At 48.8% G+C, this 17,004-nt stretch overlaps 2 protein-coding genes across 16 annotated transcripts in view; one reads left to right on the forward strand and one right to left on the reverse strand.

Moving 5' to 3' along the window:
- Nucleotides 1-3,733, reverse strand: part of DNM2 (dynamin 2) — an 83,877-nt gene extending 80,144 nt beyond the window's left edge. For 8 of the 15 annotated variants that reach the window (XM_043964338.1, XM_043964321.1, XM_043964329.1 and 5 more), the window contains exon 1: nt 3,367-3,733. In XM_043964338.1, the coding sequence (XP_043820273.1) occupies nt 3,367-3,527 (161 nt within the window). In that variant the 5' untranslated portion in view covers nt 3,528-3,733. The remainder of the gene's footprint in view (nt 1-3,366) is intronic. The other 7 variants (XM_043964304.1, XM_043964261.1, XM_043964294.1 and 4 more) reach the window with 1 other exon arrangement.
- A 1,504-nt stretch (nt 3,734-5,237) lies between these two features.
- QTRT1 (queuine tRNA-ribosyltransferase catalytic subunit 1) lies at nt 5,238-13,507 on the forward strand. Its single transcript, XM_043975147.1, is given in 14 exon segments — nt 5,238-5,755; nt 6,574-6,642; nt 7,098-7,236; nt 8,170-8,248; nt 10,817-10,835; nt 10,837-10,933; nt 11,096-11,208; nt 11,210-11,235; nt 11,593-11,668; nt 11,761-11,859; nt 11,861-11,871; nt 11,951-11,987; nt 11,989-12,039; nt 12,974-13,507. Coding segments are annotated over 14 exon segments (1,269 nt in total). The 5' UTR covers nt 5,238-5,455; the 3' UTR covers nt 13,127-13,507.
- The last annotated feature ends 3,497 nt before the right edge of the window (nt 13,508-17,004 follow it).

Raw genomic sequence — 17,004 nt, forward strand, 5'->3', positions numbered from 1 at the left:
CAGCAGAGCTAAGAGCAAACCTTGGCCTCCATACTCAGGCTCAATGCTTTTTGCCCTACAGAACAGTGTCTCACAGACAGATTCACACAAGCACTTTCAAAAGAGGAACTTTCATCCCCATTTAAGGATAAATCACATAATATATGTCTGAGTGCATTGGGGAGGTACAAACAAAAAATGTGAGACCTGAGGGGTTGGGGAACATCAGGCAAGGATTCCTGGAATGACATCTGACTTGGATGGGTGAGAATTCCAGAGGGAGGGGGGCCAGGAAGGGAATCCTGGGTGTAGGGAAAGGCACAGAAATTGGAAATCAAATGAGACTGAGTCTAGCTTGGTTGTTCTGGAGAATGGGCCCTGGAGTCAGGGGACCTGGGTTCAAGTCCCCCAGTGCCATGGGACCTTGAGCAAGTGAGTGACTTGGCATTCTTAAGCTTTGGTCTCCTATACAAGGGGGCTGGATCTCCAAGGTTCCTTCCAGGGTAGTTCCTACAATAGATTACAAGGAGAATAAGTAGTATGAGCTAAGGTTGAAAAGGTCAACAATAGAGATGTAAGGCCTTGAATGCCAGACTAAGGAATGTGAGTTCTACCTAGCAGACCACAGGGAAGCAATTGAAGGCTATTGGAAAGAGGTTATGATTATGCATAATGAGAAGTATGACATTGCATGTAAATAACTGGAAAAGAAATGAGAAGTGTGAAGACCTATTGGGAGACTATAACAGTCAGAAATAGGTAGTACTGAATGAAATACAGGCAGTTAGGTGATATGGTAGACAGAGCGTGCTTGAGTTTAAATCTGGTCTCAGACATTTACCTAGTTGTGTTACCCTGGGCAAGTCAGTTAACACTGTTTGCCTGAGTTTCCTCATCTAAAATGAGCTGGAGGAGAAGGAAATGGCAAATCACTCTAGTATTTTTGCCAAGAACATGCAAATGGGGTCAGGAAGAGTAAGACTCAACTGAAGCAACTGAATGAAAGCTTGTATCTGAGTGATGTTGGAAACAGATGATACTTATGGGTTACTATTTATAGGACTTGATATGAAGATGACCAAAATGGAGAGCTTAGCCATTTTGCTTTAATAATGAAGAAATAAAGTGAGAACCATGATGTTATTAATGCATTCACCCCAAGCTAAGAGCCCTCAAGTACTAGGAAGTGAACTCAGACTGGGTTTGGAGGGAGGGGAATTGAACCTTTATCAGCACTTCATACTGCCCCTCCCAATCTACTAAAGGAATTTGAAAACTACCCAAGGCAGTCCATTCATAGTCACCCTCCTGTCACCAGCCTCAAAAACACACCACCAGCTAAATGGGATAATGTCTCTATTCTAGGCCCAAAAGCAATCCCAGAAATAAAACCACCACTTGTATGCAACTGTGCCTGACTGTACAGGATTTTTAGAAGACTGATAGGCTTGTTTAATTCTTTAAAGTCCTCAATATGATTTGCCTGCAGTGTAGGGTACTTGAAAATTTTTTAAATTTCAAATGTTTTCAAACCTGAGTAAATTTTATTATTTAGCTTTCCAGGGAAGAAAGGCAGTACAGCTAAATGAATGCTTTTAATGACCAAGAAACAGCCCAGTTTAACGAAAAGTGCCCTGGACTTGAGACTGGAGATAGTGGGGTTCAAATCCAAGCATCTGTACTATATACTTCAGAGGCAGCTAGGTGGTTCAGTAGATAGATGGCTGAACCTGGAGTCAAGAAGACCTGATTTCAAATCCAGCCTTGTGTGACCCTGGGCAAATCACTTAACCTCTGTTTGCCTTAATCCACTAGAGGAGGAGATGGCAAAATACTGGAGTATCTTTGCCAAGAAAACTCCATGGACAGCACTGGTGTACTATGATCACCAAGAGGGGGACACTGCTTTGAGGATCAAACAGCAACTGCTGTTATTTCTAATACTATTAGACTCCCAAGATTGTGGCCCAGAAAAGGTTTATAACCATAAAAACAAACAAACAACATCCTCCCCCCAACACTTTGAATAAATAAATAACTTTCAGTAAGGACTGTCTGCAAGTGTTCTTCTGCAAAGATCCAAAGGTACAATATCAACACTCTAACTTGGGTTTCTAGAACGCTGGTGCAGATAAGGCTTTCTCTGTAAACTTAGACGTGTAGATAGAGTAGGTCTCCAGGAAGATGCTGGCCACAGAGAGATACTATGCATCACTAAGTACAGATGGAGGAGAGGACACATGACCACAGTCAGGCTGTCCTCCCAGAATAGGGAAGTTAAACATGACTCAAGAGCCCTTCTTGAAGTAAAGAAGACATATGCGCTAGAACTTCTCTTTGGCAAGGGAAAGGAGGGATTCGGGGGAGGGGAGCGGCTCTTAACTACACTAGGCCACCGACTCACTAAGCTTGTCGTCTCCTAAAGGTTTCCTGCACAGAAGTTGAGAGCCTGTGCTCTTTCCCATCTCTGGGCAGCTGAGGGGGTTGAGATGGTTACGAACCTGGAGTTGTCATGTCTATAAAGCAGATGCTTTAGGAGAGACAACCCAACAACCCACTCTGAAGCCCTGGAATCGGTCTCTCAGCACTGCCCTTCCCTCGACAGCTCAATGGCAGGAGCCAAGAGAACCTGAGCTGCAGTTAACTCTAAACAAGCCCAGCTGTCTGCAGAGGAAAACAAAAAACAAAAACCAAAAGTAAAGCAGCGGCCAAACCTAATGGGAAAATGGTAACAAAAGCACCAGGATGGTAGTTTTGTGTTTTGTTTTTTTATCAGGGGCTTCAGCGAGCCAGGCAACCCCACAACCAGCACAAACACCCCTGATAACTCAGGGGGAAATAAGTGACCTTGGCACGTCTCTTAACCGCGCTGGGCCTCGGTTTCCTCTTCTGTAAAGTGCAGGAATTGACCCAGATGTCCTCTAGCTGTACATCTACGGAGACCCGCACCTCCCCCGCTCCAGGCCGGCACCAAACAGCCCCGGGGCCGGGCGGACTGTCAGACGCCTGCCGGGCACCTGCCCGACACCCAGGCGAGGACACTGGGGGTAAGGAGAAGGGAGGGCGACGCTCGCCACTGTGGACCTTCCCCGGTTCAGGGGACGGAGGCCGCGCGGGGTCCGAGTGACCCCCGGATGACACCCCTCCCTCCCCCGGGTGAGGGGGCCTAGGCCGGGGCCCATCGTCTGGCCCCCTTTACGCCGTCCACGCGCGCCCGCCAGCGGCGCTCCTCCACCAGAGGCTCTGCCCGAAGCTTACGCAAGCGGCGCAGCCAGGCGCGTCCAGGGCCCATTCCTCAAACCGCTTGCGCCCGGGCGGAGCGAGCAGGGCCCGCGGGGAGGGGGAGCGCCCATCTTCCGCCGCCGGCGCAGCCCGCCCAAGACTCACCGGCCGACGAAGTTCTCGAGCACCGAGCTCTTGCCGGCGCTCTGGCCGCCCACCACGGCGATCTGCGGCAGGTCCAGGTGGCAGCTCTGCCCGATGGAGCTGAACGCGTCCTGCAGCTTATTGACCAGCGGGATCAGCTTCTCCATCCCCTGGTTCCCCATGGTGGCGGCAGCAGCGACTCCCCCCTCGCGGCCCGCGAGACCTCCCCAGTCTCCCAACGACCCTGCCCCGCGCGCCGGCGGTTGCTCCCCCGGGACTCAGCCCAACTCCCGACTCCAAACTTCGTCTCAGAGTCGCCGCCTCATCCGGTTCTCAGGCGACACCCGACCCGAGGGACCTCCCGCCCCATACGCACCCAGAACTGGCCCTCCCAGCCCGATCTTTCGCCCCAAACCCTTTAGGCCGCTGCCTACTGGCCGCCAGCCCTGTCACTCTCGGTCAAAAGCCAATGGAGTAGAGGTAGGGGTTTAATGATGATGGTTAAGGGCGAAAATGTCCTAACCCCCTTTTTCTTTCTCGAGAATTCATTGGATAAAGGAACTGTCACAATTTCCCAGACCCAATAGGTTAAAGAACTTGGTTGTCAATGCTGGTGGGGGCGGTGTTTCGGAAAAATCGCACGCTAGTTCCGCCTATTTTAAGATTTTTTCGCATTCTCATTGATGGGACTACCTGCCTGTCGGATTAGCAAACCAATGATGTTAGTGGACTCCACCCACCAGGCCAAATGTGATTGGCAAATAAACGTTAATACGTCACAGTAGCCCGATTCTTTAAGTTATTCTATTGGTCGAAAGAGCTGTCACTCTATCAGTTAACTGAGAGCAAGAAATGGGGCGGTGTTTCCCGGCCAAATACTGGTTGTGATTGAGAAATGCATCTGTCGATCAATTTAGCTTTGCTCTTATTTGTTAACGCGTAGGCTCCTCGAAACAACGATAACTTCTTGATTTAGAAAGGCTCCCTGAAGAAATGAGCGTCCCCTGCTGGCGGGAATTAAGATTTCCGTCCATTACTTAATTAGTAATTAAGACCCAGATATCTTCACATTAGAGCAGATAAAGTTATATATAGTTCAACTCATAGCTGAACAAGGATCCCTGATTTTTGAGAGGTGGTCATTTTCCACTCTGCTGCGCTGTTTTGGACATCATGATCACAGCAAAGTTATCATCCTGCAAGATCAATTTTACCTTGGTACTCATCCCTCTGCACCTGGGATCCCTCTGAATGGAGAGTAGGGGATCCTCTCAAAACCTTCGTAGAGGGTTCCCAGGTCAGCCAACTCTTAATTTCTAACCCAGCTGCTCTCCTTTGGAGTTCTTCATCATGTACCCTGTACTGGTTACCATTCCTTCCATAACTCTCCCCTTTCCTCCTCCCTTTTCATCTTTTTGTTTGTCTCCCCCCTCCACGCCCCCAAGCTCTTTGAGGGCAGGTCGTTTTTTGTATTTTTATATTTGTATCCCCAGCGATTATCACATTGCCTGGCACATAGTAGGTGCTTAATAAATATTTATCAACTGACTGGTTATCCAGCCTTTGGCTAACAGCTGCAGTGAAAAGGAACCCATCAATTCTCAAGACATTCCATCGTTCCTTTTTAGTTTAATATCTGTAATCAGGTTGTGCAAGCTTACATACACTTACTAGAAAGACATCTATGAATGCCTTTTACTTAAGGATCCCCTGACTTATAGCTTCTAAGGATCATATTCACACTCCTGCCTCCTTTTCTAAGTAGGCCTTCCTGGAGTAGGCTGTCACCGCAGAAAACTACAATTCCCAGCACAGCGCACTTTGGTGACGCAATGGTGCTATGTAAAACGAGTTCTAGCGGGCTAGCGGGCTTTCACCATTTGACCCAGAATAGGATTCGCAGGAAGGGTGGAGTCGGAGAAGAAATTATGGCCACGTAATTTTCAGAATTCAAATACTGATGTTCCAATCAGTTTACATGTATTAATTCGTCAATTCTAGTTCTGGGGCCTAAAAAAAAAGCGGGCCTATCTCCGTATCCCTGGAAGCCCGTTGTCATGGTTCCAAGACGCCTCCCGCCCATTAGCCGGTCACGTGACCAGGTAGCGAAATGGCTGCGCCCGGGGAGCTCCAGTCCACGAGGTGTCCAGAACCGATGGCAGCAATAGCGGCGTCTGCAGCCGGTCCAGGGACTCGGGCCCCGGCAGCCCTGGCCCTGCGGGTGGTGGCCGAGTGCGGCCGCAGCAAGGCGAGGGCATGTGAGCTGCGCCTGCCGCATGGCACCGTGGCCACACCAGTATTCATGCCCGTGGGGACGCAAGGAACTATGAAGGGAGTCACGGCCGCACAGCTGGAGAGCTTGGGCTGCCGCATCTGTCTGGGTAACACGTACCACTTGGGCATGAGGCCGGTGAGTGAGCTGTTGGGAGATATTCCCGGAGATGTCCTAGAGGCGCGGGCTGGTGGACAGAAGCGGGGAGGTGATATGAACTCAAGAAGATCAGTCTTCCCGACTCCAGGGGCGCGGAACAGGTCACTTAACCCTGTTTGTCAGAGCTCCTCCTCTGCAAAATGAGCTGGAGAAGGAGATGGCAAACCAATCCAGCATCTCTGCCAAGAAAGCCCCAAATGGGGTCAGAAAGAGTCGGACACGACTCAACAACAACAAATTATTATTAGTGGATACAAAAAGTCAGGGCGCCTGGGTCTGACTCATGCTTTTGCTATCTTTCCATGCTTTGAGCCTTAGTTTCCTTTGGGGTGGAAAACAAAGCTTCTTAAACTATGGGTCGTGACCTCACCATATGGGGTCACATAACTGAATGTGGGGGTCAGGAAAAAATTCGCCACAGTAAAAGGTTATGTGCACCTATTTTATATACCTATATACCCCGGGTCGCAAATTTTTCTAGCAAAAAGGGGTCGAGAGTGGAGAAAGTTTAAGAAGTCCGATTGTAAAACAAGGGGAGTAGACTGTGTTATTTCTAAATCCTGTGAGTGGAGCAAGGGCTCTCATCTTTTGGGCCAACCTCTTCAGATGGGGATGGGGGTGCATTTCTGGAAGCATTGCCTGAAGGCACGTCCGTGGAAGAGGTAGGTTGAGGGGGGCAATCCCCAGGTCAGGCTGGGTACTGGCTCTACTGTTGGTACTTTTTCAGGAAGACTATAGGAGCCTCTACTAGCGCTCCCTTCTGGTGCCACTTGTAGTGACTGCGTCTTCCTCCCCAGGGTCCTGGGCTCATACAGAAGGCAGGTGGGCTGCATGGCTTTATGAACTGGAACTGGAATCTGCTCACGGTGGGTCTGGAACCATTGGTGGTGGGGACTTGGGACATTGAGGAAAGCAGCCTGCCTGGGCTCCTAGCTCCCTGTTGGAACATATTAAGGCTGGCTTTCTTGACAATATAAAAACAGGAAAAATAATCTTTGAATTATCTGCCTCCCAGGGTGGTCTCGGAGAAAGCATTTTGTAAACTTGAAAGCACTTGAGAAATAGAAAGTGCTGTTATTACTGTTATTCCAGGAGTCGAGCCTAATAGTGAGGTGGAAGAGCTCTGGACTGGGGCATAGATAACCTTTGACAAGTCACAGTCTTTCTGTTACTCAGTTTCCTCACCTGTAAAATGAAGGGGGATTGGTTTTGAAGATCTCCAGGGTTACTTACAGGACTAAATTGGGCAGCTTCTTTTCTCAGTGGGAGAGTGGCAGATCCTTATTGAGGCCCAGGGGTCAATTGGGAGTGTTGTCCACAGGACAGTGGTGGCTTCCAAATGGTGTCTCTGCTGGCTCTGTCTGAGGTGACAGAGGAAGGAGTGCGATTCCGATCCCCATATGACGGCGCTGAGATCCTGCTGAGCCCGGAGAAGTCTGTGGAGATTCAGAATTCGCTGGGTGAGCCCTGGCAGGTGGAGAGGAGCTAGAGGCTAGGGTTGAAGTTGCTATAGGGGGGATGCAGGGGGTGGTTTGTCATGGGAAGAATGCTAGCTTTAGAAAGTGGATACCCCAGTTAAAATCTCAGCTCTGGCATTTCCTAGCTGTGTGACTGTGGTCAAGTCATTTCTCCCCCTCTCTGATTAGCTGATCTGTAAAGTGGAGTGTTACAATTCTTTCATTACATCTTTAATGGGCCCTTTCAAAGTGAAGTGCTTTGTAAGTCTTCAAGCTGGGTGGCCTGGAGTCACCAAGACCTGAGTGCAAATCCCAGCTCAGACCCTTACTAGCTGGGTGATGATGGGTAAGTCCCTTCACCTATTTGCCTTAGCTGTCTCAACTGTATACTGGGGATAATAACAGCACCCACCTCCAAGGGTTGTTGTGAGGAGCAAATAGGATGATACAGTGCCTGATAACAAAGTGGGTACTTTATAAAAGCTCATTTCCCTCCCCTTTCCAGTGTAAGTCATTTGTAAGACACTCAAAAAACATTTATTAGTCACAGGGCTAAACCCTGGGAACATAAGAACAAAACTAATGATACAATCCCTGCCCTCCAGGAGCTTCCCGGGAGATATAATATATAAAAAAAGATACACATGATACAAGGTAGGGTGGAAAGATACTGACAAAGTATCCTAGGAAAATTTGAGAAGGATAAAAATCTCTTTTCTGGGGAGAGCAGAGACTGGAGAAGGCATCAGAAAGCAGGCTTATTATAATATGTTTTTCCCCTTTCTCGTTCCATGGGGAGGGCTGATTTCTGGATCCTTTCTCTAGATATCATCATGTTTTAAGATCAGGGTGGTCCTGACCGAACCCTCCTCCAGCCATCTCCTTCCTCCCAGGTGGAGATTCTCTGACCTCCCCCTCCCTCCCCCTCCTCTCCAGGCTCAGACATCATGATGCAGTTGGATGATGTGGTCAGCAGCACTCTGACAGGCCCTCGGGTGGAGGAGGCCATGCACAGGTCAGGGGGAGGCCCAGTTGGAGGGTGGAAGGACGAATTGGGGCACCTGGCTCAAGATAACTCACTGCCCCTGTGACCCTGAGCAAATCACTTCCTTCCTTAGAACCTGCTTTGAATTATGTCATCTCTAGGTCCCCTGTGATTCTAAATCCTTCCCTGTATTCATTTTATATGTTTCATGCATATACTTATATATGTATGTGTTGTTTCTCCCCATTAGAATGTATGGTCCTTGAGGGCAGCGGCTGTTTCACTTTTGTCTTTGTCTCCCTGAGACTTAGCACATATTAAGCACCCGATAAATGCTTGTTGACAGAAGGATTTAAAAAAATCCTACACTCCTAAGAACATGTTTCCTTCATGGTCTTTTTGTTGTATTTTCTTGCATCTCTCTAATGCAGAGGTAACTGTTGAGAATCAAAAAAGCAAAGGCTGATGTGCATTGGTAGAGGGAGGTACTTACCTCACTGGGAGTTCCCTGTGGCAGTGAAATACACAGAATGGTCCAAGAATGTGCATGCTATGGCTGCCTAGAGGTGGCCTACTTAGAGACTTACAGGACAATCTGAAGAGGAAGAGATCATTATTCCTCCCCCCTCCCCTTCCTTTCGCCTTCTTCCTTCCCTCCCTCTCTCCCTCCCTTCTTCCTTCCTGAAGCTGGATTTGAACTCTGGTCTTCCTTGACTCTAGGTTCAGTACTGAATCCACTGTGCCACCTAGATGCTCCCCACTAAAGTATTTTGAACGGGGGAATGGGCATATTCAGACCTATGATTATGGAAAATGATTTTGGCACCAATGTGGAGAAATGGATTGAATAGGGAAGAGCCTGGAAACAGGCCAACTAATTGGGAGGTTATTATAATTAGGGCAAGACATGATGAATGAGGTTAGGGATTCCTTGAGTGCATATAATGAAAAAATTGTGAGAGATATTTTTTTGTTTTTTGTTTTTGTTTTTTGCGGGGCAATGGGGGTTAAGTGACTTGCCAGGGTCACACAGCTAGTAAGTGTCAATTATGTGAGTCCAGATTTGAACTCAGGTACTCCTGAATCCAGGGGCCGGTGCTCTATCCACTGCGCCACCTAGCTGCTCCCGAAAGATATTGTGAAAGAAGATTGAGAAGACTTGGTAACTACTTGGATATTAAAGGGTAAGGAGTGGGAGAAGTCAAGGATGACCCTGAGATTTTGAGCCTAGAAATAGGAAATAGGAAAATTTGTAGGGAGGAAGAGGGAGATAAGAAGATAATGGGTTTCCCTCTTGACACATTGAGTTTTAGATGATGTTGGTGCACCTAAGAAATATCAAGAAGGCAACTGATGAGGTGGAATTGGAGTTGAGGAGAGTGATGAGTACTGACTATGTAGATCAGGGCCTCATCTGCTTAAAGAGGATGATTGACCTTTAAGAATGAATGACAAGGGGCAGCTAGGTGGCTCAGTGGATAGGGTGCTGGCCTGGATTCAGGAGTACCTGAGTTCAAATCTGGTCTCACATAATTGACACTTACTAGCTGTGTGACCCTGGCAAGTCACTTAACCCAATTGCCTCACCAAAAAAAACAAAACAAACAAAAAGAATGAATGACAAGGGGCGGCTAGGTGGTGCAGTGGATAAAGCACCGGCCTGGATTCAGGAGTACCTGAGTTCAAATCCGGCCTCAGACACTTAACACTTACTAGCTGTGTGACCCTGGGCAAGTCACTTAACCCCCTATTGCCTGCAAAAAAGAAGAAAAAAAAAAAGAGAGCCAATGTTTTAAGGGCCCCTCTCAGATCCCACCCAAGTTCAAGCCTCATCACCTCTTGTGTGACTATCACAATAGCTTCCTCACTGGTCCCTCAGCCTTGGGTTTCCCCTTTCTGCAATTTGATCCTCCACGCATTTGCCAAGGCTGTTTTCCAAAGGGCAGTTCGACAGTGTCATCCAATCCCTCTCAACTCCGTAAACTCCTCTTTCTGGTATTTAAAGGTCTTTTCACAAGCTGGCCTCTACTTACCTTTCTGGTATTCCTTACATTTTACTCCTCTCTGTGCACCTTATGGCCTCAATATATTGGCTTCCTTGCGGTTACTCCATTTCTTTGCTTGGGTTGCACCTCCCCTCCCCCATACACAGAATGGTCTCCTTCCTCAGTCTTGCTCCTCAGAATCCCTTCTTTCTTCAGGACTCAGCTCAAGTGAATCCTCTTCATGAAGCTTTGCCTGGTCCCTCCACTCCTAGTGTCCTCTCTCCCAAAGCTGCCTTGGTTCTTTCTGTTTACATCCTGCATATACTTGTTTCTATACATACATCTACCCTGTTAGAATATAAGGCCCCTGAGAACCAGGACTATTTTTGCATTTGTCTTTGTAGCCCCAGAACTTAGCATAGTGTTCAGTTACACAGTCAGCACTTAATAAATGCTTGTTGATTGATTTCATATTAACTGATACTTAAAGAAGTATTTGTTGAACAACTAGCAGCAGCGATGTTATTTGTGCCCCCTCCCCTTACAGAGGGTTCTGGTCATCTGGCTGGGGCCCTGAAGGCCAAGGAGGCTCTAATCAGAGTGGCATTTGCAGGTCCATCCGCTGGCTAGAACCGGTGCATCTCAGCCAATCAACGACCTGACCAACAAAACCTATTTGCCATCATCCAGGGTGGCCTGGACCCTGTTTTGCGGAGCAAGTGCCTTGAAGGTGAGTGCCCCAGGGGCCTGGGCAGGTATACGGCAAAGCCCCCACAGAGAGCTCGTGTGGGACAGTCAGGGGAATGGGACGGGGAGGGGCTCCACCTGCTGCCTTTCAGAGGGGACCGGAGGGACCATAACCTGGCCCTTTCTCTGTTCCCCCTCCTCCTAGAGATGACCAAGAGGGATGTGCCAGGCTTTGCCATTGGGGGTCTGAGTGGGGGTGAGAGCAAGGAGCAATTCTGGAAGATGGTGACACTGAGCACAGACCACCTGCCTCGGGAGAAAGCCATGCTACCTTATGGGTGTTGGGTAAGGGGTTGTCAATTGAAGTAGGAACAAAGCCCTTGGAGCTTCTGGTCCGGCAGGGAGACATGGCCCTTGGCTTTAGGGGGGTACACACACCCTACCTCCATCTCCAGAGCAGAAGGAAGAATGGGAGCAGAACTGGGCTATCTGGGAGGGGGAGGGTCCTTGGCCTCTCTTGGACATCTCTCTCTTCTCCCTGCCCTTGGGGGCCCAATTCCAGAGCAGGACCTGGGAATGGGAGCAGGGAGGGCGTATCTGGGGGGATGGGTGGGGAGGGAAGCAGGGCTGGTGGATGTGCAGCAGGGGGAGGGAAGGTTGGCTTCTGTCTGATGCCTCTTGTCTTCCTGATGCCCCCAACAGCTATGCTACTGATCTGGTGGTCTGCGTTGCCCTGGGTTGTGACATGTTTGACTGTGTCTTCCCCACACGCACGGCGGTGAGGCCTGGGGGGGTGGGCTGAACCGGGTCAGAGATGGCTTTGGACGGGGATGAGGGCCAGGACCAGCCCCCTCCTCTCCTTCCCTGCAGCGCTTCGGATCTGCCCTTGTACCCACGGGGAACCTGCAGCTGAAGAAAAGCAGTTTGCAAAGGATTTCCGACCCCATTGATGAGGCTTGTACGTGCCCACACCTGTCAGAGGTATCCAGGGAAGGGGGTGGGCAAAGCAGGGCCTGGAAGGGGAGGAGGGGGAGGTGCTGACACCCCTCCTGTCCTTCAGGCACACCCGGGCCTTCCTCCATGCCTTACTACACACGCAACAACACAGCTGCCTTGCATCATGTCACTGTGCACAACATTGCTTACCAGGTATGGGGGCCCTGGGCTTGTGATGTCACAGGCTCATAGGCTTTCAGTTCTGTAGAGGGAGGGACCTCAGGCATCATCTATTCCAAACTCCTTGGTTTACAGTTGGGGAAACTGAGGCCCAGAGAGGGGACATGGACTCACCAAAAGTCACACAGCTTGGGGAATCTCTGGGAGTGTGGGTGGGGAGGGGGCAGTCTTAGATCAGAGGATTTAGAGGTCCAAGTGGTCCCCCACCCCATTTTACATCAGGAGACACTGAGGCCTAAAGAGCCCAAGTGACTTAATAAGAGCTTTAAGGTTGTCAAGACAACTTTCCTCATAGCAATACTGTGAGCTAGTGAGGGCAGGGATTGCTGTACCCATTTTGCAGAGGAGGAAACAGAAGCTTATAGAGCTGAAGCCATTCTACAGTTGAGGTTGAGAGCAAGGATGTGAGCCCAGGTGTCTGGATCGCTAGAAAATGAAACGCTTTCTAGAGGGAGGGAGGGAGGAACCCCTGAGAAACGTCTTGAAAGGGCAGAGTGCTGGAAGGGGCTTGAGGAACTGACATTTGAGTCCTGACTATGTGAACCCAAGCAGGTCCCCCCTCTCTGAACTGTGGTGTTCTCCTTGGCCAATGAGGAGTGACCTTTGCACAGCCCTCTTGGGAGTTACGTGCTCTGGAGGTCTTCAAAGTGCCACATAGGTTCTAGCTGTTGTTCATGGATCATAGATTCTAGGGCCTATTTCTAGCCCAACCCCCTCATTTTATAGATGAAGCAGCTGAAGCTAAGGACTTGTCCAAGGTCACACAGGTAGTTAAGTATCAGAAGTGGCATTGTAAGCCATGTCCCCAGATCTTCCCACATCTGGGCTGGGGGCTGTTCTGGGGGCCGTGACTGACATCTCCCTGTTTTCCATCTCCCTCCCCTTCCCTGAAACACACACACACCAGCTGCGGCTGATGGATGCTATCCGGACCAGCATCGTGGAGCACCGTTTCCCAGACTTCGTTAGGGACTTCATGAAGAACATGTATGGGGAGTTCGGGCGCTGCCCAGCCTGGGCTGTGGAGGCCCTTGAGTCAGTTGGCATCCCTTTAAGCTGACCACCTATCCCAGCCCCCAAGCAGGGCTTTGCTCCTTGGGGAGTTGGCGCTGGGGGGACAGGAGCATTGCCTCCAGGACTTAAAGCCAAGGTCCTGTGTGAAGGAGTCTTTCTGTGTTAGCCCCAGGCCCCAGAGTAAAGACTGGGGCCTTTGTTTTCTTCCTTCCTTCCTTCCCTTTCTTTCTTTCTTTGTCCCTTCCCCCCCCTTCTTTTTCCCACAACATCTCTGTGTTTGTGCAGGTTTCTTTGTTCTCCCTCCCTGCTCCCCCAAGGGGAGGCAGATCTCGGTCTGTTCCACCCACAGCCACTCTACAAGAAAGCTATGTTTTGCATGACTTCACATGCATAATTGATGTCTTATTGCTTGTCTTCTCAGTGGGTGGGAAGGAGTGGGAGAGCGAATTTGGAACTTACAACTAAAAAAAAAAATGGAATGTCCAAAATAAATAAATAAATGGGGGTGGGGGTGTGGAAGGAATATAAGAAAGGGAGCAGGTCCTAAAGGAGAAGGGAGGAGTTGAAATTAAGGTGAAGGGGTTGGCTTTGACAAAGAGGAAGCAAGCATGCTTCGAGACCTGTGGGAACAAGGAAACAATGGGGCAAAGATAGGTGGGCCATGCTTGGTGCTTACATCTACTGCCATCAATCTTCACAGTAAGCTAGGAAGGAAAGGTATCTTCTAGGGAGCTGGTGAAAAAGAAAAGTTTTTTTTTCTTTTTTTGCGGGGCAATTGGGGTTAAGTGACTTGCCCAAGGTCACACAGCTAGTACATGTTAAATGTCTGAGGATGGATTTGAACTCAGGTCTTCCTGAATCCAGAGCTGGTGCTCTATCCACTGCGCCACCTAGCTGCCCCTAAAAGAAAAGGTTTTGAACAGCTGTGGAGAATGTGATGGGGGTCAAGGTTTGCAGTACAGCACTGGAGACTGGATGGCATGATTGTGGAGAGTCAGCCCATTCACAATGTGGCTTTGGGACTCTCCAGCAACACTGGGCAATTTAGTAGCATAAGTGGAGGCGAATGGATTGTGGGGGTCTAGAAAGGCCCCTTGCAGAATTTAAGCTGAGTCTTCAGGGAAAATAGGAGGCCGAGGTAAAGAGGAAGAGCATTCCTCATGGGAGAGCATTTCAACTATGAGGGACAGCTAGTGAACAGGCATGGTGTTGGGAGGAGTGTAGCATGTAAGAAACATCTAGATTTAAAAGCACACAGAGGGGAGGAAAGCAAGAATACTAGAAAGGTAGGAAAGTTAACATTCACTAAGGACCTACTATGTGCCAGGCATTTTGCAAAGTACTTGGGATACAAAGAAAGGCTAAAAAACACAACCCCCCAAAACAATTCCCTGCTCTAATTGGGGTGGGGGTGGGGAGGGACAATATACAGATAACTACATACAAAGAAAATGCATACATGATACATTGGAGCTAATTGTATCGGGAAAGCCTAGCATTAATGGGGGTTAGGAAAGAGTTTTTCAGAAGGTGATATTTTTAGCTAGGACCAGAAGGAAGTCATGAGGTGAAGATGAAGAGAGCTCTAGGCTCAGTAGCAAATTTCACCATCAGGACTGTCTTTAGAAAAAAAGGTCAATTTTACTGAATTGGAGTTTGTGGGGTGAAGGTGGGGGGGAGACTGGAAAAGTAGGACAGGGAATAGTGACAGAGGGCTTTAAAAACCAGTGGATTTTATATTGATCCTGGAGTTTATTGAGAGGGGGTAGGAATGGTGAAACCTGGGCATTAAGGAAGATCCCTAGTTGCTGAGTGAAAGATGGACCAGAGTGCAGAAAGATGAGGCAGGAACACTAGCTAACCCATGGACCGTTGCAGTGGTCCAGGCGGGAAGTGATGAGGGCCTGCACCGAGTTTACCACTGTATGGATGGAGAAAACGGGGAGTATATGAGAAATGTGAGAGTTGGAACAAGCAGGCTTGGCAACAGATTAGGAAGTCGTTCATCCTCCTTGAAGAGGACCGGTGATTCCATGATGGGTATATGACTTGTGTAGGAATTGGATTTTTGTTAAGCAGAGTTGTACAAAGTTGGCAGCCTCACTCCCTCTTCCCGCATCATCAAAGTCCACTGGCAGGATAGAAATTGAGATAACTGGTGATGGCCTGGGATGTAGTGGATGACCTTGGGGTTTCTGATTCCTGACCAAGCTCTAAGGGCTCCACAGCACCTGCTTCAGCCCCATTCATGGCTGTAGGAACAAATTGGTCTCATCTGCCCATTTCCATCATAGGCAAATCTTCACATGCTTGGGGTAGACACTCCCCTAACTCACGCACTGGTTTGAGGCCTGTTGGTTACCCTCAACCTGATTTAGCCCATCTGCTGAGAAGGTTTTGCTGGGGTGTTGCCGCTGTTCATGCTACAGCTTCTTGGAACTACAGGTGAGAGTTGGGTAAAGATGGACACTAAAGGGGCAGCTAGGTGGCGCAGTGGATAGAGCACTGGCTCTGGAGTCAGGAGTACCTGAGTTCAAATCTGGCCTTGGACACTTTACACTTACTAGCTGTGTGACCCTGGGCAAGTCACTTAACCCCCATTGCCCCGCAAAACAACAAAAAAAACCCCAAAACAAACAAAAAAAGATGGACACTAAAGGTGAATGAGCAGCCCTGCTAAAGGCTCAGCAAGCCCTAATACAAGAGGTGCAAGAACATACTCACACACCCCCATACACCCTAATTAGTGAGGAGTTGAAATGGCGGCTATTTTTGTGAGCCTGGGTAAATGGGAGGTTGGTGGTGCTCTCAGTAACAGCAAAGTTTGGAAGAGGGAAGGGAAAGAAAATGAGTTCGTCCTTAACATGTTGATTTTGAGCAGTTTATGAGATGTCTAGTTTAAGATGTCCAAAAGGAAATGGGAGATTTGAGACTGGAAGTCAGGATTGGATAGATTGATCTGAGAATCATCTGCATAGAGGTGATAATTGGACCCATGGGAGAAGAGAAGAGGACCCAGGACAATCTAGGGGGATACCCACTGTTATAGGGTGTGACCTAGAGGAAGATGGAGCCAAGAAAACCAAGCAGTCAGGTAGGAGGGGAGAACAGTATCATGAAAATCTTGGGTAGTACGGAAGAGGGCAGTTGGTAGTGTCAGAAGCAGCAGAGGGATTGAGATGGGTGAATAAGAAAAAGGCATTGGATTTTTCAATTAAGAGATCATTGGTGGGGCGGCTAGATAGCACAGTGGATGAAGCACCAGCCCTGGATTCAGGAGTACCTGAGTTCAAATCTGGCCTCGGACACTTGACACTAGCTGTGTGACCCTGGGCAAGTCACTTAACCCCCATTGCCCCACACAAAAAAAAAAGATCATTGGTAACTTTGGAGAAGGCATTTTCAGTAGAATAATGCGGTTGGAAGCCAGACTGCAGGGGCAAATGAGAAAGAAAGGAAGTGGTGGCACCTAGTATAAGTGCTGTCATTGTCTGGAGAACATATAGAAGACAACATAAAGATTCCATGTTGTGAGGATTGGTTGAAGGAACTGGAATATTTAATCTTAGAAGAGAAGACTCATTGGGGGAAGTGGAGTTTGGGTTCAGGTGTCTTAACTATTTAAGAGTTGTGGAGGGGTGATTAGAATTATTTTATTTGTCTTCAGAGGCCAATCGTGTGTAGGCCTCTATCAGTCACAGACAACCATGGGTCAGCACCTTGAAGAGCCACAGGCCACAGTGCAGCTGTGCAGTCCTATATGGGAGCTGCAGCTCCTGACTGACTTATAACCGGTAACTGCCACATCCTGTGTTGTAACTACCCCATGAGGAGTAGCTGGAGTGTCCTCTCCAGGGCGCTGGCCTGGGCGGATCAATTGGAAAACAAGCTATTGCCCATGCAGCAGGTTTTCCCTCTCCACGA

Source organism: Dromiciops gliroides, chromosome 1 (genome assembly GCF_019393635.1).
Source record: "Dromiciops gliroides isolate mDroGli1 chromosome 1, mDroGli1.pri, whole genome shotgun sequence".
Classification (NCBI taxonomy): Eukaryota; Metazoa; Chordata; class Mammalia; order Microbiotheria; family Microbiotheriidae; genus Dromiciops; species Dromiciops gliroides.